Below are 25,581 nucleotides of genomic sequence, written 5' to 3'. Positions count from 1 at the left end.
GTGCAATCAGTTCATTTGTGACAGTCTCAGCAACACAACAAGCTGGTAGGTGTAGTGACGCACTCCTTAGCTGGTTACAAAGTGTTGCTCAAAGAGTGAATCAGGCGAGGTAGAGCGTGAGGGTACAGACGAAGACAGACAGACGGACAGACAGACACACAGGGATGCGCCGACAGATGTGCCTGGAGTGGGTCCGGGCCGGGGAAGCCTCGGTTAGGATCTATGTGGGGGTTACACAAACACGACGTAGGGACCAACACACTCATTGAGAAGACGGTGCCTACACAGTCCCGCAAACCTGCTGTGTGGGTGACTAAACACAACACTGACTGACTGACACGCCGCGCTGGCATGTAGACAATGTAGTGCCTCTGCAAACACACATGCACATTTAAACCCTGACAAACACACACATTTGCACAGCTGGCACTGTACTGTATGTGTGAAGGGGAAACCTGTGCGGTGCTTCGTCCCAGGTGGCCCGTGTGGGATCTAAAGCTCGTGTGCGTCGACATACCAGATAAGGACAAAGCAGGAGGTGTGAGGGAATAACAACACACACACCGTGTAACGGATCCCCTCAATTACTCATTTGTTTATCATTCCCGTGGCTCAGTTCGCCTTTACACGGTGTGTACACAAATGGTGTGTGTGTGTACTGTACTGTACACGTGTTGATGTGTGTGTGTGTGTGTGTGTGTGCGTGTGTGTGATGCATGCGTAAACCCTTCCATGTGACTACTTGGTGCCTCATAAGCTCATCTGTTGAGACGCCTGTGTGTTTCTATGAATGGATGCTCTTCTGTTGTCTGCCTCCTCGTAGCTCTCAGTCTCAGTCTCTCAGCAGAAGGCTCCATTAATAGTCAATGTCAGACATAAAAAATAAAAAAATCGTTCTCCAAGGTTGATTCTCACCTCGACTAACACTGATCTCACACCTGGAGCCTCACTAACATTACTCTGATGCTCATTTTCCTTTCAGTGTCTCTTTTGTGTAAACACTTTGCCACAAAACGTCAAGCATTATGTATATTTACACAGCTCTTTATGGCTCCTCATATACAGTAGCTCTTCATACACACACAACTGAAATGATTAGCTCTCCTTGATCAAACAATAATCACCAGTCATACATTAGAAAAAAAAAAAAAAAAAAGAAACCAAGAAGTGTGCTAGTTTGGAAAGCTGATGTCACCTTGAAATCATGTGTAAGTGCTTATTCTCAGAGCTCGTACTTTACAAGACTGCTGCTTAGTTGTTGTCATTTCATTTATTGGATCTACATTAGCACCATTACATTAGCATAGCTATTCTTCCTGGAGTCCAAACATTAAGTTGAAATTGTCTATTATATTCTTCCAAGTCCATCAAGGAAAAAGCAGAACAAAAACAACTAATACAGTCACAACACACCGATGCAATCATACAGTAGCCGCAGACATACGTATAACACAAAACACAATACACCACTTGTACAATACAATTCAGAATCAGTAAATATATACAGGTAATACTCAGAAAATTAGAATATCGTGAAAACGTTCATTCATTTAAGTAATTCAACTTAAAAGGTGAAATGAATATATTATTTAGACTCATAACAGGCATTGCAAGATATTTCAAGCTTTTATTTGTTAGAATTTTGATTATTATGGCTTACAGCTTATGAAAACCCCAAAATCAGAATCTCAAAAAATTTGAATATCGTGAAAAAGTTCAATGTTGTAGCTCAAATTGTCAGCCAACTAATCCAAAACACCTGCAAAGGGTTCCTGAGCCTTTAAAAGCTCTCTGTCTGGTTCAGTACAGTTCGCAATCATGGGGAAGTGAATGAACTTTTTCACGATATTCTAATTTTCTGAGTATTACCTGTACATACAAGGGGAAAGCAATATAGCAAAATATAATAACAATAATTATGTCGACTCCACTGATGTGAGAACAAACAATGCAAAAAATTTTGAGACTTATTTACAATAATATTCCTAAGGAAGTTCAACAAAATGTAAGAGCTATGATGGAAAAATATTAAGCTTTACAAGTGTTGTATAATCATGTTTGTAATTGAACTTCTTTTCACCTTGTGATATGTGGTACTTAGTTGATCCCTTTGATGATAGCAGTGTGAGATACAGCAGAAAGTCCACTCAGGACAGGTTAAAGGGATGTTGTGTTGTGTCCTGGTGGTGAGACTTTTTCTGTTGATCATTTTGATCCTAAAGTATAGAACTTCAAAAAAAATCTGGAAAGAACAACACAGTGTTCTTTCATCTTCCGTGGCTGCTATATGAACTTGTCCTTTACATAGCCACTGGATAATTAACGAGATGCAAGAAAGATGCATGAAACAGTGAAGTCATAATAACACTAATAACACAACAGCTTCAGTTGTTTATGTATTGACTCATCTTGAGCATGTACTTCTAGCTGCAGTTGTATTGAACTGCATGTAAAAAGTACTAATAATAATATCAGCATCAAAACGGCAGCGTCAACACGATCAAAAGTTAAGAAGTAAGAAGTATTGAGTACAGAGAGCAGAGGGCTCTGTTTTCTTGGTGACTAGAATTGGAAACTACACTTGGGTTGATCAAATTAAAAAGACAAATGACGTTTTTCTGACTCAGAGTGTATCTTGTCATAGTTAAGACCGTCTTTCTATCTTACAGCTGGTGGTCAAACCCAAGCAGAGACAGCTTGAGGCACAGACACACTGAAACAGACTTGAAATGGCATGCGTATTAAGGCATCTGTTGTCTGTTGCTGTCTCTCTGCCCCCTCCCCCCCATCTTATGAAGCTAATTAGCAACATTTGAAGTACTGCAATAAAAACAGAAATTTGGCACGAGTCCTGAAGGAAGGACACTTCCCCACTCCAATCCAAATGTAGTTGAAACTGATCCAAATGTAATTTGCTTCAGTTTCACTGATCCATGTCTTACATAGTCTTAGATAGGAATAGAAAATAAATCACAGTACTATGTGAGCACTGTAGCCTTGATTATTTAATATATGTCATGTCACATCTCCATCATCAGCAGAAGTGTGTCAGGAGCTATAATTATTATACAAACAGCCTGGCTGGAGCATGTCGTAGTTAACCTCCACAACAAATACTACTCAGCCTTGGTTGTTTTGAGTGACTCTCCTCTGGCACCGGCATTTTTTTCTGGTGGTTGAATCATAATTCGGGGGCATCCTCGTTTCCTAAGACAAAACCATCTAAGCCTTTCTCTGTATCTCTCTGTCTGGCTGCAACGCGCCGGAAGCAGACCATAACGGTCTCTAAGAGAACCAGCCAGGAAGGGAGCCGTGCGCTCTTCTCCTACCCATCCTCCGCTCCTCCACAGAACCCAGTCATCATTACCGGGCACTGTGCCTTGGCTCGCGCCCCTCCCTCTCCTCCCCCTCCCTTCACTGCTTCTACTTTCACTCTATTGCCCTCCCTCCCTGCTTTTCCTATGTGCGTCGAGAGTCTCCTCCTCTCACAGAGTCTGAGCGCACGTCTCCAACAAGCCTTTGCGCGCGTACAAGCTCTCCAAGAGAATCCCCTACGGTCGGCCCCTCCCCTTTCCGTTTCTTACCGCCCTCACTCATTCATGACCCCGTATCGGTGACGTAGGAGATTCCACGGTGCCTACTGCCGTAGGCAATAACGGGATGCTGGAGTATAAATGGGACACTGGTGGCCATCAACCGGCACACTCTCAGTCGCTCCGACTCGGGAACCAGGGCATCAGCGGAGATAGCAGGCTTAACTTCGTCCTATTAGGCTAACTCGCTTTGGGCTTTGGTTCAGGATGGAAACCTCTTCGATTTCTCGGAGCCGACGATGCTCTATCATGCGCAACTGCAAAAGTAAGTTTCTTCTCTTCTACAGTACTTTGGTTTTGGATGTCGCATGGAAACTACAGTACAGACATAGATCTGATTCTAATAGTCAAAAGAACTTGTGAAGCAGATTTTAAGTTTTTGTTGTATGTTGGAGAATACAAAATGGATACATGATTGGATGGATGATAGAAAATCAAGATGAGATTGTCAGAAAATTACTTAGGCTGCGTGATTTATTGCAGTCAAGCAGCATGGACTACTACTTGATATCTAGCTGAATGTGATTAGGACTTTTTGTTAACTCTTAAAAGATTTGGCCATGTTTAGACCGAGCGCTTTTGCAGTGATGCTGTGCGTAATGCTCGGTGCAAGTGTGGCGCTGAAGCACAAACTTTGTCTCAACTGTGAGAAGATAAGGCTGTACGATGACTATTCTACATGCATATTTAGTAAATGCAATATCTTCTCAAAAGTACCATGTATTACATGCAGTATAGAAGAAGCGACTCACGCTGCTGTTGTAAAGTGGAGGATGCTGATTTTGGCACCACGGACAGCTCCCGCTCACCGCTCTCTCTCTCTCTTTTTCTCTCTCTCTCCTCCAGGCGGTCTCTCCCTCTGGCTGGTGGTGTGGTTGGTCCTTGGCAAGCCAAGTCCGGCATCGGCGTGCCCGCACCTGTGCGTGTGCTACCCGACGCCCATGACTGTGAGCTGCCAGGCGCAGAACTTCACCGCCGTCCCGGTCGGAGTGCCCTATGAGTCGCAGCGTGTGTTTCTCCAGAACAACCGGATCACGGAGCTTAGAGTTGGCTCTTTTGGCTTCGGAACTCAGGTAAGAATGAACGTGTAAAACGGCATCTGTAGCGTAGAAGCAGTCTAAGCGGTACATTTCAGTTTTTAGGCATTTTCTGTACATTGAGGTCGAAAAAATACGCACAGGGGAGATTAATCAGCTTTGCATCTTTTGTCTTCTTACAACAGGTTCTGTGGCTGTTCTCCAACAACATCACGTGGATTGAGGGAGGGGCTTTCAGTGAGCTGAGGGACTTGGAGGAGTTGGACCTTGGGGACAACCCTAACCTTCACAGGCTGGAGGGAGGAGCCTTCCGCGGGCTAGAGAAACTCCAGAGCCTCCACATGCACCGCTGCCGGCTCACTGCACTGCCCCATGACATCTTCCACAAACTGTACAGCTTGCAGTTCCTCTATCTGCAGGTAGGGGCGCTGGAGAGACATGATAATCACTCTTGCAGCCACTCAACACGTGCATTCACACAGCATCACAAATGTCTAAAAGCAAATACTGCAGCTCTCTCAGTGTCTGTTCCTCTCATGCTAAACATTTTTTTCTTTTCTTCCTCAGGAGAATAATCTCCACTTTCTGCAGGATGACATCTTTTCTGACCTCATCAACCTGAGCCAGCTTTTCCTGCATGGCAACCGTATCCGCACGCTTTCAGAGAACGTGTTCCGTGGCTTGGTCAACCTCGACCGCCTTCTCCTCCATGACAACCGCGTCAGGCAGGTGAACCGCCGCGCCTTCCGCGACCTCGGCCGCCTGACCATGCTCTTCCTCTTCAACAACTCCCTGGCCGAGATACCCAGCCAGACCCTGAGGGACACCCAGGGCATCGAATTCCTCCGGCTCAACGCCAACCCCTGGGCCTGTGGCTGCGAGTCCCGCGCCCTGTGGGAGTGGTTCCGCGAGGCACGCGTCTCTTCGTCCGAGGTGATCTGCGCTTCCCCTTCCAACCGCCGTGGCCAGGACCTTCGCTTCCTTCGTGAGATGGACTTCGCCCTCTGCCCCCTGGCCGACCCCGGCTCCATCGCCGGCTCCACCACCACCACCTTCAGCACCAAGACCCGCTGGTGGTTCCACAAGAACAAGCCCCAGTCGTCCACAAAGGGCATCTTCGAGAAGGCCTCAGAGACCGTCAAGGCTGGTTTGTATGGGAAAGGCCCGTCCACGACCACCTCAGTGCTCAAATACGAGCTGGGGGAGGAAGAGCTGGCGCTGCCCAAACTTGACCCAGAAGAGTACTGGGCGAATTACGGCAACGAGGACTCAGGTGTCTCTGTGCGGTGCTTCGAGCTTGATTGTTCAAATGAATTCGACCTGAATCCAGCCTCTTCCTCTCCATCCAGCTCACCCTCTCTCTTCTCACTACTAGCCCTCTCTGTATTCACCCTCTGCCTCAACCTCCACCTACTATACGGCTGAATCAGACTCTTAGTACCACTCCCCATGTTCCTTTTGGCCTGTTTTAAAGGCTGTGAGGACCCCTGTTAGACTCTCTACACCCCCTTTGCCTGCATTGCTGTTAGCCTAATCCTCAAGGCTCAGCGTGGGAGATAGGGGGACGGTTAGATCCTGAATCTACCACCTACAGGGCTTAACTATTTTCAGGGCTGCTAAGAGTTCCTCAGCTATGCTCATATAAATCTACAATACTCTACAGGTGTGGCTTTCTGTGTCTCACCTGTATGATGTCACGATTCCCTGCAATCAGGGCTACGAGGGCTGAGTCCATCTCTAATATCAACGCAATTTGATAGCAGTTGTGAATGATGTTGTGAATTTCACCTCAACTTAGTTACCTGACTTGTGCTATTTAGAGCATCCAATTAACTGGCTGCTTGACTTATTACAATTACTGTTAGAATCAGTGCACAGTAATGACGATACTGTAACCACTTAAAGTGTCATGTAAATAGTTCTGTATTCTGTGATTGTTCGAACTGATTATCTGTGACTCCACCACCATCACTCTCATCTTTATCCAGGAAAACTGTGAAGGCTAGTGCCTCTACAGGACAGAGCACGACGCACAGCGAGGCTGAGTGTTTGCCAGGAGAGAGACAGGAGGACAATATACTGTGAAGATGGGAGGGAGTGAAAAGACAGGCAGAGAAAGAGAGAGAAATAGAGAGAGAGAGAGAGAGAGAGAGAAATAGAGAGAGAGAGTGAGAGAGATAGAAAACAATGCAGGGATGCCGAAGAAAAAGGAAGACTGACAAAGAAAATGACAGCACGAGGAGGGGAAGATAGATTTTTTTTAAGAAACAGGATTTGAAAGAGGAAGAGAAAAGGGTAGGAGAGGGGTAACACTGACGCAGCAATAAGAGAAGAATAGAGAGAGAACAGTGAGAAACTGTGAAAGACAGTGCTGGTCGTAGAAGCAGCAACCCGCAGGAGAAAAATAACAAATCCACTCATCAGTCATTGTTCCATCCATCATACCATTCACCACCTTCTTTGAATATGGTGTCGTTTGAGACAACCACAGGGAACGGATGCTTCTTGTCTGGAAGCCAGAGATTTTGGATGTTGGATGTCTTTTTGTGACATATTGATATAATGTGTAAAGATTGTTGACTTGGATGCAGATAAAGATCTAGATAAAAAGATATACTGAATATTTCCTGAATCATGTCTATCATGCTTTCCTTTCAGCCAAGTGTTTTACAGAGTGTGTTTTACAATAGTAAAATAGTCACTTTCTTTCTTAGAAGCAAAAGCAACAAACACAATGTGGGGCGAGTAAAGACAAAATGCCACGAAAAAGTAGCACATTGCCGGCAACTTAAAGCAAACTAGAAAGACCTGACCACATGGATTTGACGTCACAGCTAGAACCGCCGAGATTGGCTGTGGGTGCACGGGCGTTTTTTATGTACGTGGATAACGGAGGATGAATGGATTCACAAGCTGGCAACGCTACAAAAAGCAAATACGTCAGTAGGTTTGTTGCTCCATTGACTCATCGCTGGGCTATGCCAGATGGACAGACGAGGTGCAAATTGGCTGGTTTGTAAATACGCAATGAGAGCCATGGGAGAGTCTGGAACTATAGTGGGCACAGGATGATTTTTGGACTGACAGACTGACATGCCGACAGACTGACGGAGAGCCAGTAGAGAAGTGGGCTTCAAAGACAAGGCTTACAGGCTTTGTAAAAATGCTGAGGCTGCAAAAGCGAGAAGAAGAAATGGCCAGAGCAAACAGCGGAAGTAGCGTGAAAACAGGGAGATGGAGGAAGTTACCAAATATAGACATCCATTCTTCCTTCTCCAGCAGCGTTCATTAATCAACCCCTTTTCAAAACTAGTTTCCGCATTACCTCCTAGGTGAGCTGATGTATAGTAGTAAAAGCAGCGGCTGATTTTCTAAAGCTCTGAGCATCTCTCAAGGGCAGAGAGGAGAGGGTCTGCAGCTCCAACAGGGGGCAAGGCCAATATGTGGTGGGAGTGAATGAGTAGGAGGTGATTTTATACACACACACATACACCTACACCTAACCTTGCTTCAACAGAGCTGAGATTATAACAAGATTGCTTTTCTTTACCCAGTTGTCAGAGTGATTGAAATTGTCTTTTAGAGATTTTTTTTTTTTTTTCTTGTCAATGGAATTCCGGATGAAGAATTGTTCTGGGAAATATTCAGTGTCATCTTGCAGTTCAAGTCGTTTATTGAGTCTTGTTGAGGAGGTAGAACTGAGCCCGGGTGCTCTTCAGTGGCCATGACAGTGAGGTCACTGTCAGACGACCAAAGTGCCAGTTATGCCATTTACCCCTTGTTGAGTCTTTAAGTGTGCATGTCCTGTGTTTTGTATCTAAAACAGAGACAATAATTATATATGACAGATTGGATTTGTTTGTTATTTATTTTTACTGTAAAAGAAAAAAAAGATGGTCTTTGACAGATGCATCATAAAGAAAGAATAAATTCATACTTGTTTTACCGAAATGATTTCTTTCATATGAACGTTTCATTCTGTGTCTTGGCTCCTGTCCACCCAAAGCAATAGAGGCTCACATACACACCTACACACACATGCATGCGCACACACACACAAACACACACAGGCACAGTTGCCATTGTGTAAGTCCTCCAGGCTGTTGTCCAGCTTTCTCAGCTGTGAACTATTCAGCTGAGAAAGAAGCCGAAAGTAAAGACATGAAAACAAAACACGGACAGTTTTAACTTATCATTCACCACCATCTCTAACACCTGCATACACAACCTGCTCTTGCAATGTGCTGACAAACAGGAGACAACAAGAGCAATGGTCTAGTTATAGTGGATTGTAACTAAATAATAATGGTAATTAACACAGCAGTCTATCCCCTTTAGAAATAAGACCATTGTAAATAAAATAATTCAAACGCTAAAACAGGATCAGCTGCATTGTGGTGCTCAGCATGGAGATAATCCCCTAATGTTGTGGACATGTCCTTCCTATAAAGAGACATTTTAACAATGGCAACTAAAAGTAAAAAATATGTTCATGTTCTTTTATGCTAATCTCCTTCCCAGTCCAACACTCACTTGACTGTAAGTGAAAAATACTTTCTCTTGTTATTGCAAAACCAGGACACGATTTACAGGAAATGATACTGATGTGATTCCAGAAGTAACTATTACAAAATCTTGCCACATATATATACATACATATATAGTGGATGACATGGTCGTCATATTTATTCATCCAAGATATGTACTATCTTTCACCTCTCTCTCTCAATTCAATTCAATTCAATTCAAATTTGCTTTATTGGCATGACAGTTAAAAGAACTATGTTGCCAAAGCATTAGTAATCAATGACACAGTACAACTCATGAATATATACAACAATATACAAATAAATAAAAAATATACATAAAATGATTTACCCTATGCGTGTGTGAGAGCATGCATGTGTGTGCTTGGGCATCATTAGACTGTTGCAAGTTGTTATATACTATATAAAACATACACATATTGTTCTTAAGTGATGAGAGTAACAAATGATAATAATAATAAAAAAAAAAATGATAACAATATTAAGTGACATCAATAATGGTTCTGATAGTAACAAATGATAATAAAAAGCAACAACAATATTAAATGACATCAATAGTGGTTCTGATCAGCATTCGTGTACTTTTCTAGTATCGTGGCAGAATGTTACATATTGTGCAGCTAATTTAGCAAATTGTGGATCTTCTCCCAGAAATACTTTTAACAGATCGTCACCTGTTTTCCCTTGGTATGATGGATCTGCTGCAGTTATCTTTTGTATGAACACCTCTCTCTCACTTTGGTACAGAGGGCAGGAGAGGAGAAAATGGGCCTCAGTTTCTGTTTCTCCTGAAGAACAGTGTTTACATGTTCTTAGTTCTCTGGGCTTCCACTCTTTCTTATGCCGACCTTTTTCCACCTCTAGTTGATGGTCAGAGAGCCTGTACATTGCCAATGTGTGTTTTTGTTTGGGATTTTGTACACTTATTAGATATTGTGCTGGAGAGTATTCTCTATCCAGTGAGCGATAACATTCCAATTTGTTGATGGTTTTAATTTCATTTTTCCAATTGTTAATATAATTTATTTTGTTCTCTTTGTCGATTGATATTAGGTGAGTTTTGGAGAGATTTTGGAGGTCTTCGATTTTGAGGTGGTAGGTTTCTCTGGTGTTACTCAGGGGGTCTGTCTCTGGGCAGAGGCTGTTACAGAGAAAGGCTCTGTGGTTATAGGAGTCAGGATCAGCTTGTGCTAAGTGCACCTGAAACTTAATTGACCTTTTAATCATGTGTAGAGAGAGAGGGAAGTGTCCCAGCTCTGCTCTACATGCATGATTTGGACAGTTTCTATGGACCTTGAGGATTTCTTTGCAGAACTGAAGATTAAATTTCTCTGTGGGTGTTGTGTCCCACGAGGTGTGCCTCTGTGTCATTAGAGGGCCCCACACTTCACTTCCATACATAAGTATGGGTTTTATTATACTGTTAAATAATTTTAGCCAAATTGTAATTGGAGGATTGAATTTGTATAGTGAGCTTTTGATGCTATAGTAGGCTCTGCGTGCCTTATCTGTGAGGGAATTTATTGCTTTGTTAAAGCTACCGGATGCATTGATAATGATGCCGAGATAATTATATTCCATTGTATGCTGAAGTGTGGTCCCTCTTACCCTGAAAACGTGTTTGGATTCCTGCAGCCTGGCCTTTTTTTGGAATACCATGACTTTGGTTTTGTCAAGGTTGATATCTACAGCCCAGTTTTGACAGAACGTCTCCAGCAGAGAGAGGTTCTGCTGTAGACCATGTTCTGTTGGGGATAGTAGAACCAGGTCATCTGCATACATGAGGAATTTGATTTCTTTGCCTTGTAGATCTAATCCTGGGCTTGGGGACTGTTCAAGAAGAGTGGCCAATTTATTGATATAAATATTGAACAGAGTAGGAGACAGGTTGCATCCCTGATGCACTCCTTTTCCTTGTTTGAAGAACTCTGTTCTGTTGTTTCCAATTTTAACACAGCACTGGTTGTCAGAATATTTGGATTTGATTAGATCATATATTTTACCCCCAATTCCATATTGGAGAAGTTGTAAAAATAACCCGTTGTGCCAAATTGAGTCAAAAGCCTTTTTTAGATCTACAAAGCATGCAAATATCTTTCCTTTGTGTTTTCTGTGAACATGGTGTTGGATGAGTGTATGAAGAGTGTATATGTGGTCAGATGTTTGGTGTTTGGGTAAAAAGCCAATCTGGCTTTTAGACAGAATATTATGTTCAGTAAGATAAGTGATTAATCTAGAGTTAAGGATGCTACAGAAGAGTTTACTCAGGTTGCTGTTAACACAGATGCCTCGGTAGTTGTTGGGATTATACCTGTCTCCATTTTTAAATATAGGAGAAATGAGACCTTTATTCCAAACACTGGGGTAATATCCAGTGGCCAACACCAGGTTGAAGTGTTTTTGCATGGCAAGCTGGAGTTCTAAGTTACTGTGTTTCAGCATCTCTGAGTTAATGCTGTCTATACCGCAAGCTTTTCCATTTTTAAGGGTTTTGATTTTGTGCTGTATTTCTTTAATGGTGATGGGGTAGTCAAGGGCACATTGGTTGTCCTTCACTGTCCTTTCTAGTTCTTTCAGTTTGTCTACTGTTAAAATTTGGTTATGATTCAGACCGTGACACTCTGGATTTTTATAGAGGTCATCAAAGTAATCTTTCCAGATTTTGCCATTTTGAATTGGGTTGGTCTCTGTACGTGTGTTTCTGTTGATGTTTTTCCATAGTTTCCAAAAGGTGTTGTCATTTATGGCTTTTTCAATTTTGTTGAGTTCTCCCTCCATATAATGCATTTTTTTCACACTAAGGAGTTTTTTGTATTCTTTCAGGGCTTGAACATATTCAAGTCGTCCTGGTAGGTCATTTGGGTTCCTGTGTTTTCTGTTTGACAGTTTCCTCAGGTTTTGTCTGGATACAGCACATTCTTTATCAAACCAACGCTCTTTTTGTTTCATGCTGGATTTTTTAGTTTGTGAGATTTTTAATTTAGATTCTTTTGCCAAATGAATAAATATTGTGTTTAAGTGATGTGTGGCCAGATTTATGTTTTCTCTTTCGGGCTGATACTGGGTGTTGAGAAAAGTATCCAGCATGTTCTGAATTTGAGCAGAGTCTAGCGCAGCGGTATAGGCAGCAGTGCTCTCTTCTGTCCACTTGTATCTCCTTGGTAAAGGAAACAGCCTTGGCTCAGGATTTGGATTTACGGTGGTTGACAATGACTTTTTCAGAAATAAGGTTATCTGGCTATGGTCCGAAAAGGGCTGTAGTGGTGATACAGTGAATGCATTTATATATTGTGGTTCAACGTCAGTAATGGCATAATCTACCACACTGCTACCTAACACAGAGCATTGTGTGAGTCTGCCCAGAGAGTCTCCTCTGATTCTGCCATTAACAATGTACAGACCCAAACCTTTACACACTTGTAGTACCTGTTTGCCAGTTTTGTTAACCGTGTTATCATAGCTTTGTCTTTGTGTATTTATGCAGGTCTGGTACAAAGGGGGGTATTTGAAAATATGTTTGTTTCCTTCGTAGTTAATGAAGTCTGGCTCTCTACCAGTTCTGGCATTAAGATCACCACATATTAAGATTGATCCTAAACTTTGGTAGAAGGAAATTTCCTTCTGGAGTTCCTCAAAAACCTCCTCTGCATAATAGGGGGAGTTTGAGGGTGGGATATATATTGCGCATAGATAGACATCTCTGTTGTTTTCTAGAATATTTGAGTGAATTTTGATCCAAATGTGATTTGTACCTTTTTTAACTGGTGAGATGTAATCTTTATATTCCCCTTTGTACCATATGAGTAAACCACCTGAATCTCTACCATTCTTAATATGTTTGTGTTTTACAGAGGGTATAATAAGTTCTATATAAATCTCTCTCTCTCTCTCTCTCTCTCTCTCTCTCTCTCTCTCTCTCTCTCTCTCTCTCTCTCTCTCTCTCTCTCTCTCTCTCTCTCTCTCTCTCTCACTTCTACCATGCTTACTGATATGTTTGCAAATGGAAGAAGTAAGCATTGTAGGCTATCAACAACCTCCAAAACATAACCAAACTTGTGCATTGAATGGTGTCTGCCAGCCACTTTATGTTTCCGTCATGTATAACTTTCTGCCTCAGACTAACCATTGGAAATAGTGTGAAATGTGATAATCCCAGCATGGCTCGGAGGACCAATGGAGTTGATTTGGTTTTACCATAGATTTTTTTTTTTAATTAACATATCTAGCCATCATTCGTCCAACTTGATGGTTAGCGTTATCTCCAGAACACCCAACTGAAGTTCCAAATGAAGTGGCAGCACAATTGTACACATTTCTTTCGCAGCACCAATCAACAAATAGATCACTACTGAAACCAGCTGTTGGAGATCTAAAATGAAATCTCTGCAGGTTTCATACGTCTAACTTTGTTTTTCATGTTTGAAAATTAAAAACTACATCAACATGTTGAGCTTAAAGGTCCCATGCTGGATAAAGTGACATTTCAATGTTTTTTTTTTTTTTTTTTTTTTTTTTTTACAGTGATGATAAAGCAGCTTTAGGTTCTATATTCATGTGAAAGTCTAAAGGCAGATGTTTGTATTGCTCCATATAGTATAAAGGTAGTTTTTTCATTCACAAATGTAAAAAAAAAAGAAAAAAAAGAAGCAAAAAAGCAAAAAAAAATTCAAATAGAAAGGAAGAGAATGGTAAAACCAAATCAACTCCATTGGTCCTCCGAGCCATGCTGGGATTATCACATTTCACATTGCCTATTTCCAATGGTTAGTCTGAGGCAGAAAGTTATACATGACTGAAACATAAACTGGCTGGCAGACACCATTCAATACACAAGTTTGGTTATGTTTTCAAGGTTGTTGAGCCTACAATGCTTACTTCTTCTATTTGCAAACATATCATTAAGCATGGTAGAAGTGAGAGAGAGAGAGAGAGAGAGAGAGAGAGAGAGAGAGAGAGAGAGAGAGAGAGAGAGAGAGAGAGAGGAAAGATAGTACATATCTTGGATGAATAAATATGATGACTATGTCATCCACTATATACCTATTTTTGATTAGCAAACTGCACAAAAACTGCAAAAAAAAGCCTTTTATTTCCATTATTACATTATCAGCACCAGTTACTACCAGCATTATTGGCAAAAAATTTATTACGTTATTGGCTCAAAAGTTTTATTACATTATTGGCACGTTATTACATTATTGGCTTTATTACATTTAAACTGGCCAAAATTATTACGTTATTGGCTGTTATTACGTTTTTGGTTGCTACAAGGTGGATGTGTTGTATTTCACACATGATATATGATATATAAAAACACCACATGGACAGGTTAACAAGGTTAAAACATTCTTTCATTAACAGCTCAGCAGCTGCTCTGCAACTGTGTTGTCCAGTTGCTCAGTTCAATTGGCCATGTAAATAATGAGTTCATTAAGGTTTGTTGATAAAAAAAAGCTTTTGACTGACCTATAGAGATATTGGGTGATCAAAATCTTTTGGCGGATATACAGTATATTTATAGATTTCTAATTTTGCTTATGCACTTTCAGTTGGAGAGACATAACTCTTCAATAAAAATATTTTTTTTTTTGCAGCATCTTTAAATTCCATTCCAACAATATGTTTAGAACAGACTTCATTCGGTGCAAACAGAACACAAAGCGAACACTGAGCTGTTGATACAAAAGTCACACTCACACAAACACACACACATAGAGATCACACTCTGGCATGGAGCTCACTCAGTGGAATCACAGCTTGTAATGCCTATATAAGGATGAAACAAGCGCATCAGACAGCTCATTCTTCACATTCCCATTGGTCTTCAAGCATTTGTGTGGCAGAAAAATTCCATGACGCACCTTCTTTGCAGAGCACATTGAACCGTGTGGGTTCGATTGGACAAAATCCATGTCATTCAACTATCAGACACAATAAGAAGCACTGCGAGTGAGGTGGGGAGGTGGGGCGTGAACGTGTCTGTGGAAGCTCTGTGCAGTAGATGAATATTAATGACTCCCAGTTTATTCATGAGAAGAGAGGGGGCAAAGCAGAGATGGGGAGGAGGCTGGTTGGTGCGCACTTCTTCAAGTGCGTCACTAGTTGGTTACAACTTGTCTCCACCTGCTGCATCCCTACCCCCCCTCATCTTTCTCTATCTCTCACTCACACAAACGCACACATATTGACAAACATGCAAACATTTTCTCACTTTCTCATGCCCAGACGCAATTTGCATGTTGTTCACCTTTTTGTGTCTTCAGGCGTTGAGTTAGTGTAAACTTCTCAGACTGCTACGTAACATCTCTGTCACAGGTCTATTGTGCTCCTGCTTTCACACATCCCTTGTCTTCCTCCCTCCCTCCGCCCTCCTCTGTCTCTTCACTTGCGTTCCAACATGTTAACCCCCAACAAGAGTCGGCAAGACCCTCAGATTCATGGATTTTCTTTCAGTCATTCAAAATGTGTCACCTCTAATTCTCCCATTCATCTGTTCAGTCAGTAGCTCCCCCTCAATTTTCACCCACGTTGTCATGGCTTGTCTCTGGTTTCCTGTTTGTCCTGTTTTATTGTGAAATTCCATGTGTCTTGTCTTCCTGTGCTGATCACCTGTGTCGATTACCCCACCTGTGTCTGCTTTCTCCCTCGTGTGTTGAACCAGTGTTTTCCCATTGTCTCTTGCCTCTGGGGTTAGTATTCTTTCTTGGTGTTTTCCTGCATGTCCCTGCTTCTTTGTTCAAGTTCCTTTTTCAACAAATCGTTTGATCGATAACCCTGACATATGTTTTCGCTTTTAATGACTTAATTAGTTGTAATTACAGTTTCAGTTTTTTCCATCCATTTTCTTCTTCAAAAAAACCTTTTGTGCACATGTTTTCATCTATGCGACTTTGTCTCCTTAGCACTGGGATTTGAAATATTTTTCCATATCAAAGACAGTGAGCAGCTGTGACCAGACAAAACAAAGACCTTTGATCTGGTGTGCAGCCATTAGTTTGATATTCATAAAACATATACCAGACTGACACTATGCTTATAGAACAGAGAGCAGCCTGCTTTGAAATGTAAGGTTATGCAAATTAATGGATACATATGAGAACATATACACAAGAGGTGCCTGTGTTAAAAGCAACATCTATAATGCCTTAAAAATGTCACTCTTTCTCTTTGTGAATGTCAATGCCTGTGTGGTGATGTGATGTTACATGCAAGTTCAAGAGAGACAATACAGACTTGAACCTCTGTGCAAATCGATAGCTGTTCTATTTGTGCGTGCGCAACAAAGAGTCTCGAAAAGGTGAAAAGCCAATGACGCCAATATGGAGTGGAATAGAGCTCGCTGTGCTCAGAATGAGATGGAAATGAGAATTTGTGTGAAAGAGAGGGAGAGGGGAAGAACAGAAGAGGTGTGATGTTTGAGTCATGTACTTGGATCTCTTCGCAGCCGAGAACATTTGGAAGGCTTAAGTGTTCACACACACGTGCGAACGCACCCTCGCTGGCAGAGTTTGCCTTTGCTAGTACGCCTTGAGAGAGGCCCACTGGAAGACAGACGTTTCTTATCGCATCACACAAGCAGAATTCACGCACATGCCTGCCTACACACAAACACACACACACACACACAAACACACACAGCCATACAAATGACACAGCCATACAAATGAAAAGATAAATTCTTACACGCAACTTGCTGCAATTCTCAACTGGGTGGTAAATATTCATGTTTTTTGAAAAACATGAACATTTGCATTTCAGTGTATTTTAGTTTTTCTAAATTGATGAATGTGTCATTAACTGTCTGATTCTGTTTCCCCCTGCAAATATATCTGAACTAAATCACCCCGTCACAGAAATACTGTACAGAAAGATGAGTGTAATGCACAGACATATCAAAACAAGCACACGACAAACAGATGGACACATACAGATGTCTCTGATGGATTCTGACATAATCAAAGTGTTGATAAAGAAAGAATAAGAGGAGGAGGACGAGGAAGAACATTGGCTACTGAGGAGTGTGAAAGACTGGCAAGAAAAACAAAGGAGATAACAGAAAAACCCCAGCTGTTATTACAGGCCAAGACATGACACAACAAAGGACTCTGCTGCTTGTTTCCCATTAGAAACCACTGGCCCTTCTTGTTTCCACCATTCTCTTAATTGTGTGTTTATTGTACTACTATACTGTAACTATGGCAACAATAGTCCTCTAACCTTGAGGAAGGAACTATTATAACCTAAAATACATTTTTGTTTATACACAATGACAGTTACATTGTCATGTTCCTTGTGGTTATCTTTTTTTCTTTTGTTATCAGATGTGGCTATAGAGCCTACATAAATTGCAGACGTTTGATTTGCACAAGTATAAAAAAGATGTTTAATAAAAAATTGATGTATAGCCTCAGTGATGTCACCCACAGGTTATGGAATAACTCCTAGCTAAATGTACAAAGAGGTGGGATGAATATGCAACCAGTGTGACTTCATATGCTACAGGGGGAGCATACATCAGTCCGACTGCCCAAAAGTCCGACGGCTCATTTCTCCGACTACCCATTCTACAGTGTTAAGATTAGGTTTTAGGGTTAGGTTGAGGGTTAGGGCTACTTAGGTCGGAGAAATGGGAGGTCGGACTAATGGACGCAAAAATAAAGAAATTTATGGCCGGAGAAATGGGTAGTCGGACAGACATCATGCGCCCATGCTACAGTTAGCAACATTAGCACAGCTTGGCATCTAGCTCTTTGAGTCTTCGAATACTTCCATGAGTACACTGTCATGTACTGTAGTATACTACTTACTTCTGTAGTGTGCAAATTTTGACAGTGTTGTCTCAAATCGAATACTGTCACTGTGCACTGTGCAATGATCGAAATGGTTGCAAACATCTTCTCAGAGGCAGGTCCAGAGTATTTTCTGGTGGGGGGCACAGGGGGTATAGTGAATCTGGGGGGTCCGCCCAAAAGTAAGAAAAATGAAGGCTGCCACTGATCACTCTCTTCAATATTCATGTTACACACTGTTTACAGTATGTCTTCATCTTGCTTTTATTGGTAGCATTAATGCCTATGATGCCTATGACCTTTTCATTTTCCGCTGTCAGTGTCAACATTAAGATCGACTCAATAATCGACTCAACAAAAAGCAGAATAAGCAACATAATAAATTCTCACAATGACAGCAATATCTTTGCTTTCTCAGTAGTTAGAGGTCAGCTCTGCACAATTATGTTATATTATGTATAATTAACATCTCAGTGTTTTGTGTAACAGTCAATGTATACAGAATACCAGAACAAGCATTACTCCAATGGTGAAACTGAGAACAATCTTCTTTATTTACTAGACAGAACACTGGGATGTCTGCTGTACAGAGTTGATTAAGAGCGCTAATCAGAAGTTAGTGCTTATAGCTCTGTACAGTGAACATAGGAGTGGTTTATAGCTTTTCACAGTGATTGACATAGGTAAAACAATACATTGTGATGAAGTGTTGATAATGATAACATGCATGCTCAGCCATGAATAGGCATCTTAACACAATCAAAAACTATAGGCTTTAACAATACTCTGAATTTAAATTTGCAACAAAAGCAATGAGAGCAAAGTACTCAGTGTTATTTCAGCACCACGGAGGGCATGGAGGGGTTACACTCTACTTCTGAAACCCCGCCGTTCCAAAAATAGACTTCCATTCTTCGTAATGGCGGGGGTTCCCATTTTTTCTAAAGACCCTACTATTCCGAAAAGGCTTTTGGGGAAGGAGGGGATAAGGATAAGGAAGCCGAAGGGTTCTGTGGATGGTTTGTGGGCGGTTTTCAAAGGTAAACATATATTTTTATTGATATTTTCTGCAGTAGGCTATTATTAATTAGGAGCGATGAGTCCCATTGCTGTGTGGCATGATATGCGCATGGCCGTAGAACCGGTTCAGGGGCTCAGTGTGTGACCACACCATGGACAGAGCTGTACGTTTGTGGCTATTGTCTGAATACACGCACATATGTGCGATTCAGGTGAAACCTAGGTGAATAATTATTGTTTATACTGTCTTTTACTTTTTGGCGATCAGTTGGGGCCCATTTCAATTGAAAAGTTGAAACAGGTAAGGCCACCTATATGATGTCACTCAAAGTGGCCATGCCCTCTGTTTTGAATAACTTTAAGCCTATGTGAAATTTAAATGGGTTTGTTATGAACTCAGCCTTTATAGTGGTCATGGAGAGGGTTTAAGCAATGGACAACAAATATTTTTTGTATCAGACAGTAAACATGTTTATTTCTGCATTTGGGATTGAACTACTTTTGAAGAAAGCCTCAAGTGGCCAATTGAAGATTTGCAGTTTGTGGTGCTCATCTTCAGCCCCAGAGCTTGTCACTTATAAATAACATTTCATAGCTGCTGAAAAGTTGATTTTGAAATCCTGTCACTATACTTCCAATATTCTGACAAAATACACAACCTTTGAGTCAAAGTACATAGGAAAAACATCCTTGAGGCGTGGGTTGATGAGATTTGAGTGACAGTGACCTGACAACGCAATCAAACAACCAAAGGTCTGTTTTTAGATTTTGAGTCAGATTTGGTAAATCCTTCCTGAGGCACGAATATTTGTGACATTATTTACTACCAACTAAGCTCTCTCCCACTTCAAACCAGTGAAGTCTTCTTAAGTCTTATTTTGTCAGAAAAAAATATGTGTTCATGGAAGACATCATTGCTCAAAGATGATAAAAGATACTTTTGGGCTGGCTAGGGCACATCAGTATTGACCACAACACCTAGTTTCAATATGTCAATAGAAAAGGAAAACTGTTTGCTTGTCATATCATATACATATAAATTACAATAATTCACCATTTCCCCCATAAGTGTTTATACATTGGTTTGGAATTGAACTCTGTTTATATTCTATTTTATGATCTGGAGGAAGCCGTGGTTTGTCCCAAAGTAAATTCTTTAGGTTTATGTTATTAACTGCCAGAGGCCAAAAACCTCAGAGAAAATATTTCTGGAAAGTAGGGGGTGGGCATGTCTGATCTCTCTATCTCATATAATCATGATACAGCACCAATAAATTAGTCCTCCCACTCCTCTGTGTCCTGGTTTCCCTCTGTGCCTCACTGATTAAAACGGTCACACTAACTACAGCACAAGCTTTCACCAGAACCTCTCCATGAAGCTGGCCCTCTCCAGATCACTGCCTCCTTCCTTCAACTTCCTGTCCACGTTTTTCAGACTCACATGGAGTCTCTTCAGCTGCTTTCTTCTTATCACAGCTCTTTCTTTTATCCCACAGCACAGAGTGAAAACTTTGTGTTCATCCCAACATCTTCCCACCTCTTTGTTTCTCTCTTTCTCTCCAACTCCTCCTCCTTTCTTCTCCTCCTCCTCCACCTCCCTCTGCTCTGTTTTGTTTGTGATGACTGTCCATATTACTGAGGTGTCATTACTTTCATTTTTCCATTGCACAGTTCTTCATGTCTCTTCACTCCCTTCACACACACGCATGGGTTTATTAAACGCATGAATAGGAGATTACAAACCCCTTTCCTAAGTGTTTATACAGTCATAAACAACCAAAACTACCTAGATAACAACCTAAATATATTTATTTATTTATATTTACTTATGCTTAGACCAATAGGATACTCTTAGTCTACTTTATTTACATATATACACTAAAGTACAGTGTGTATATATGTATATACTTATATGTAAATACACACACACACGCACACACACAGTGTTCTGAAGTGCTTTGTCTCTGAGCACAGTCAGTACACTCACATACTGTATAGTAGTGACTCACTGCAGCAGTGTGTGGCTTCCGGCAGGGTAATGTCCAAAATCAAGTACTGCCATTGTGCACTCACTGAAAATGACACTCCTACTACTGTATGAGACTGTGATCACTTTTGCCTGCCAAAATATCTGCTGGATACTTTTCTCTTGACTTGAGAATCAACATTTTACTTTATAGTTGTGTGCCCTGTGTCACACAACAACAAGACAATTAATTACAGTACAGTGGTTACAGATGATGCACCTTTTATCCTTGATTGTCTATTTTGAGTGCATTAACCAGGCACTTGACATGCACTGCATGTTGCTACACACATAACCTTTATTTAAACTCGGAAATACATATTGAGGAGCAACCTCATTTACGATATAGCTGAGACAAAACACAAAACATTTGAGGACAAGACACAACACAAAACGTTTGAAACATACAAGCATATCTGAAATACTAAAAAGTAAAAGTGACAAAGATAAATTGAAAACAGAGAAGTCTAGTTAAAAACAGGAGCAGTTGGAGGTAAAATAAGATGCAGTTATGGATTTACATTTTCCTAATGATAAAAGTGTGGTAAGTGTCAGATAGTTTTGCAGTTTGAGTGTGTTTTGAGTGTTCCAGGTTGCAGGTGCACAGTAAGAAAAACTGGACTTTCCAAATTTAGTGTGAACAGAGGGAACCTGCAGTGTGAGCCAGTCCTTTGAACGTGTATGATAGAGACTTGCATTAAAAGATACTAAATAGTTAATATAGGACGGTAAGAGGCCAGTGAGAGCTTTAAAAATAAATAAAATCCAGTGTCTATCAGGCCTGTTAGATAGCGAGGGCCATTCAACTTTAGAATACAGGTCACAATGATGAGTGTTGTAGCTGTCTCCTGTAATAAAGGGCTGAATGATAAACGGTATCAAGTGGATGTAGAGTTGTAGCTGATGCATGCCTGTATAAAATGTATCCATAATCTAAAACTTTGGCTGTGGGGCATACTGTAGGCAACATCTTTTTTTTTTTTTTTTCCAACACTCATGTTACTCGGTAAGAATGGACACACATGTGGTCGAGTGGAGCACATCCCATGTTGGCAATGCCCAATGCAGAGATTGCCGGATCCAATTGTGCTGATCTGTACTACGTCCGCACAACCTGAGGCTCAATCGTCAGCCACAGTTTCTTGGGCACCTCATCAAACCAATCAGGGATCTGGCCAGACCCTGACAAGGTGGAGGCTATACGACGGCTGTCACTCCCAGGAGATGTGCAGGAGTTGAGAAGGATACTGAGAATAGTGAATTCTTGGAAGATACATCCCCAACCCTTCAATGGTAGAACAGCCACTGATAAGAATGCATGGACATGGAGACACGCATAGCAATATGACCTTTTGACATATTGTACCATATGGCTGTTAGCTGGTCAGTGATGAAACACTTAGTTGGACAGAGGTTGGGTGTCTCATTCCTGAGTCACATTAATTCAACTGTTTAAATACTTGAAGATGTTTGTCCTAGTGCCCTGAGAGCTACACCTTTCATTGGTGTGAATACCCTTCAAGGTTAAAATGTATTTTTCAACTCCTTTGATTTTATTTAGTTCATATTGGAGTAAAAAATCATACAAACATATTACTTTGTATTTCTCTGTGGTTGCACTGTAGACATTTTGAGGACTGACTAATGCTCACCAGGAGGAACAGCAACAAAAACCACTTTTCCAGAGGCATGGCATAGGGATATAGAAATGACAGACCAGCACAGAGACCTTCACACTATTGCCCACTCAGCCGAAACTGAACAGCCTGGCCTCTCGGGGTTTCGACTCAGTGCAGCACTAACTGGTAACAAACATAACAAGGACAGTTGTTGCCCTGCAGTGTAAGTGAGAGAACTGCTGCTCATCTGAAGAAACAGTGTTCCTGGCTCTGATCCAGTTCTCTCTTCTCCTTTCCAGTGAGAGCAGAGGAATTAGCATAAATGACTGAAGTCCTAAATGGCTGGGATTCACTGCCTTCTGAGTCGCCTGGGGATATGGCTTTGTTTATAATTTTGGTTTGTTGATCAGACAGACACTTGAAAAGCAGCTTTTTTTTCACTGCATTTCTTATTTCTATACTGCTTGAGTTGTATTGTTTCACCTAAACATCATTCACATCATCAACATCAGCCACGTTAGAACAGCCGCGACAGGATGCTGCACTTATTTTTGAGATTTTACAAATTGTTCCAAAACAGTTTTTTTTTTTAAAATGTGGGTTGCTTAGTCAAATTTTTGTTTGTATGGTGTATTTACATTCTCTGTGGGAAGGTTTTAGGGATGGCAGTACACAATTTCCACAGCTCAAATTTTACTGCATAAAGAAAATGTATCTCCTGTAAAGGCTTTAGCTGTGGGTGCCTTTTGAGTTTTCTTAGTCACAAGCTAAATTAAGTTGAAAAAAAGAAAAGAAAACAGACTAACACCCAAACCACTGCATTTCTAGGATAAACAAGTGTCTAAATGTGTCAGGGGGAAACACTAGATAAGAATGATCAAAGTGTGGTAAATCAGTCGGAGGTTTGAATGACATCGTGGGCTGACAGGAAACCTCCCTGGCTCAGAGAAATCTTCACCCAGTCTGACCTTGGAATCAAGAGGCACAGATGATGAAAAGCATTAAAATGTGTTCTTTGAAAAGGATCAAAAGATGATGCAATGACTAACTGACAGGAATCCAGCTGCTATCACTTTGCTCAGTTTATGTTTAGATTGAGATATTCCAGTCCTATGAAACAGTCAATCAGGGGAGGTGCTTCAATGACCTCATTTATTGATAGGAGAGTCGTGTGTCCAGCGGTAAAATATTTTATGTGGCTTTAAGGGAACCTTTAAAAATGTAAAGATTGTCAGCACTTTCGTGGCAGGTAACCTAGTCAATTTGTTTTTGTCCGAAATTGCCACACGTTTAAAAATAATTTCGATCTCATGTTGTATCGATCATGTTTCACTGACTCTGAAACTTTCGTCTGTCATTAAAGGGATAGTTCAACATTTTGGCAAATTGGCCCATTGCCATAATCACCATAGTAGTAGGTTTGTTACCTTTATTTGTCGGTGCAAGCTGTTTTTATAATGGCAGAGCAGAGCGGCGAGCTGCTCAGAGCTAGGCTACGGAGGCTAATGGGATTTCTTGGTTCCCCTCATCAAACTCATCAAATACACAATCCAACAACTCTAAAATGCTCTGGTGGACAAGTTGTGACCTGCACATTCACCACGCTAATGGAACATAAGACGGAGCCATTTTAGAGGTAAATGCATGCAAAACAGCTGATGCAGGTTGCCTTAAGGGACAGTTTTTCAGCAAGCAGTCTCTGTATTTACCTCTGAAACAACTCCGTCTCATAACGTTTCGTTATTATCTCACAGCGTGGTGAATGTGCAGGTCACAACTTGTCCACCAGAGCGTTTTGGAGTTGTTGGATTGTGTGTTTGATGAGTTTGATGAGGGAAACCAAGAAATCCCATTAGCCTCCGTAGCGTAGCTCTGAGCATCTTGCAGCTCTGCTCGTCCGTTCTAAAAATAGCTTGCACCAACAATTAAAGGTAACAAACCTACTGCTAAGACTATAGGGATTATGGTAATGGGCCAATTTGCCACAATGTTGAACTATCCCTTTAATGTTTTCAGAACAGGTTGGAGGATCTTCTGCGTTTTCTGCATCCGTGCAAAGCTTTTCTGACCACTCACATAAGTGGTTCAAGGTTTAGATCCCCACTGAGCTGTGTGTGTGTGTGTGTGTGTGTGTGTGTGTGTGTGTGCGATCAAACTGGACCACTGACATCCTAAAATAAACACAGGTCCCCTTGCGCTTGACGTCCCCTCAGGATTGAATGTACACAATATTTTCTTTTGCTGATTTTATTTTTCAATAAGTGAGAGGACCACAAAGTCATCCTCACTGTGTGACGACTTTTGTCCCCCTTCCCGAAGTTTGGAGCAGAAAATAAAAATGCATGGTAATAAAACACATCGGACTCGGCGTGTAAGATTCCTGTGTGTAACTATTTTCATCCAGTAACAGATTTGAAAAACGCATATGAAAATAACAGACTAGGTGTGCAAGACCTTCAGTGTATAAACACGATCAACACAACATGAGGTTGAATTTATTTTTACAGTAAACGTGCGGCAAAAACAGACTTGGTGTGCCAAGGCCTTAAAAGTCAAAGTCAAGGTTCCCCTAAAACAAACTAAACATTCTAAACCATGTAGGCTATTCTATGTGGGTCAGGTTTTTAGTGCTATGTAACTGTTGTACCCATTGAACTTCTTTTTTACGGATTGTTTTCCTTATGCCCATAGCAGTACAGCACAGAACAGGAGGGTTAGATAAATGAGAGTCTGATAGATGCTAATCATACAGGAAAGCGGGTGGTAGTGAGTGGGAGGCAGCGTGTGCTCATAGTATGTATATTGAAGACGGGAATGAAAGATGTGTGGGTGCATTCTTTGTGGTATGAGTGAAAATTTTAAAAATGGTTGTCCTTATTAATGAATTCTGGTTTGACATAATCGAGAGAGCTACAGTAGCTTCAAATGTATTCATTCTTTGGTTGTCATG

The 25,581-nt window shown here is 41.2% G+C and overlaps 1 protein-coding gene across 1 annotated transcript; it reads left to right on the top strand.

Moving 5' to 3' along the window:
- Positions 1-3,660: 3,660 nt before the first annotated feature.
- On the top strand, positions 3,661-6,055 carry rtn4rl2a (reticulon 4 receptor-like 2 a; the record flags this gene model as incomplete). Its single annotated transcript, XM_083983644.1, is given in 5 exon segments — positions 3,661-3,754; positions 3,757-3,858; positions 4,440-4,666; positions 4,816-5,049; positions 5,198-6,055. Coding segments are annotated over 5 exon segments (1,515 nt in total).
- Positions 6,056-25,581: the final 19,526 nt, after the last annotated feature.

Source organism: Trachurus trachurus, assembly GCF_905171665.1.
Source record: "Trachurus trachurus genome assembly, chromosome: 1".
In the NCBI taxonomy this organism is placed as follows: domain Eukaryota; kingdom Metazoa; phylum Chordata; class Actinopteri; order Carangiformes; family Carangidae; genus Trachurus; species Trachurus trachurus.
The sequence above is the reverse complement of the archived record's forward strand: the minus strand, read 5'-3'. Positions and strand labels throughout refer to the sequence as shown.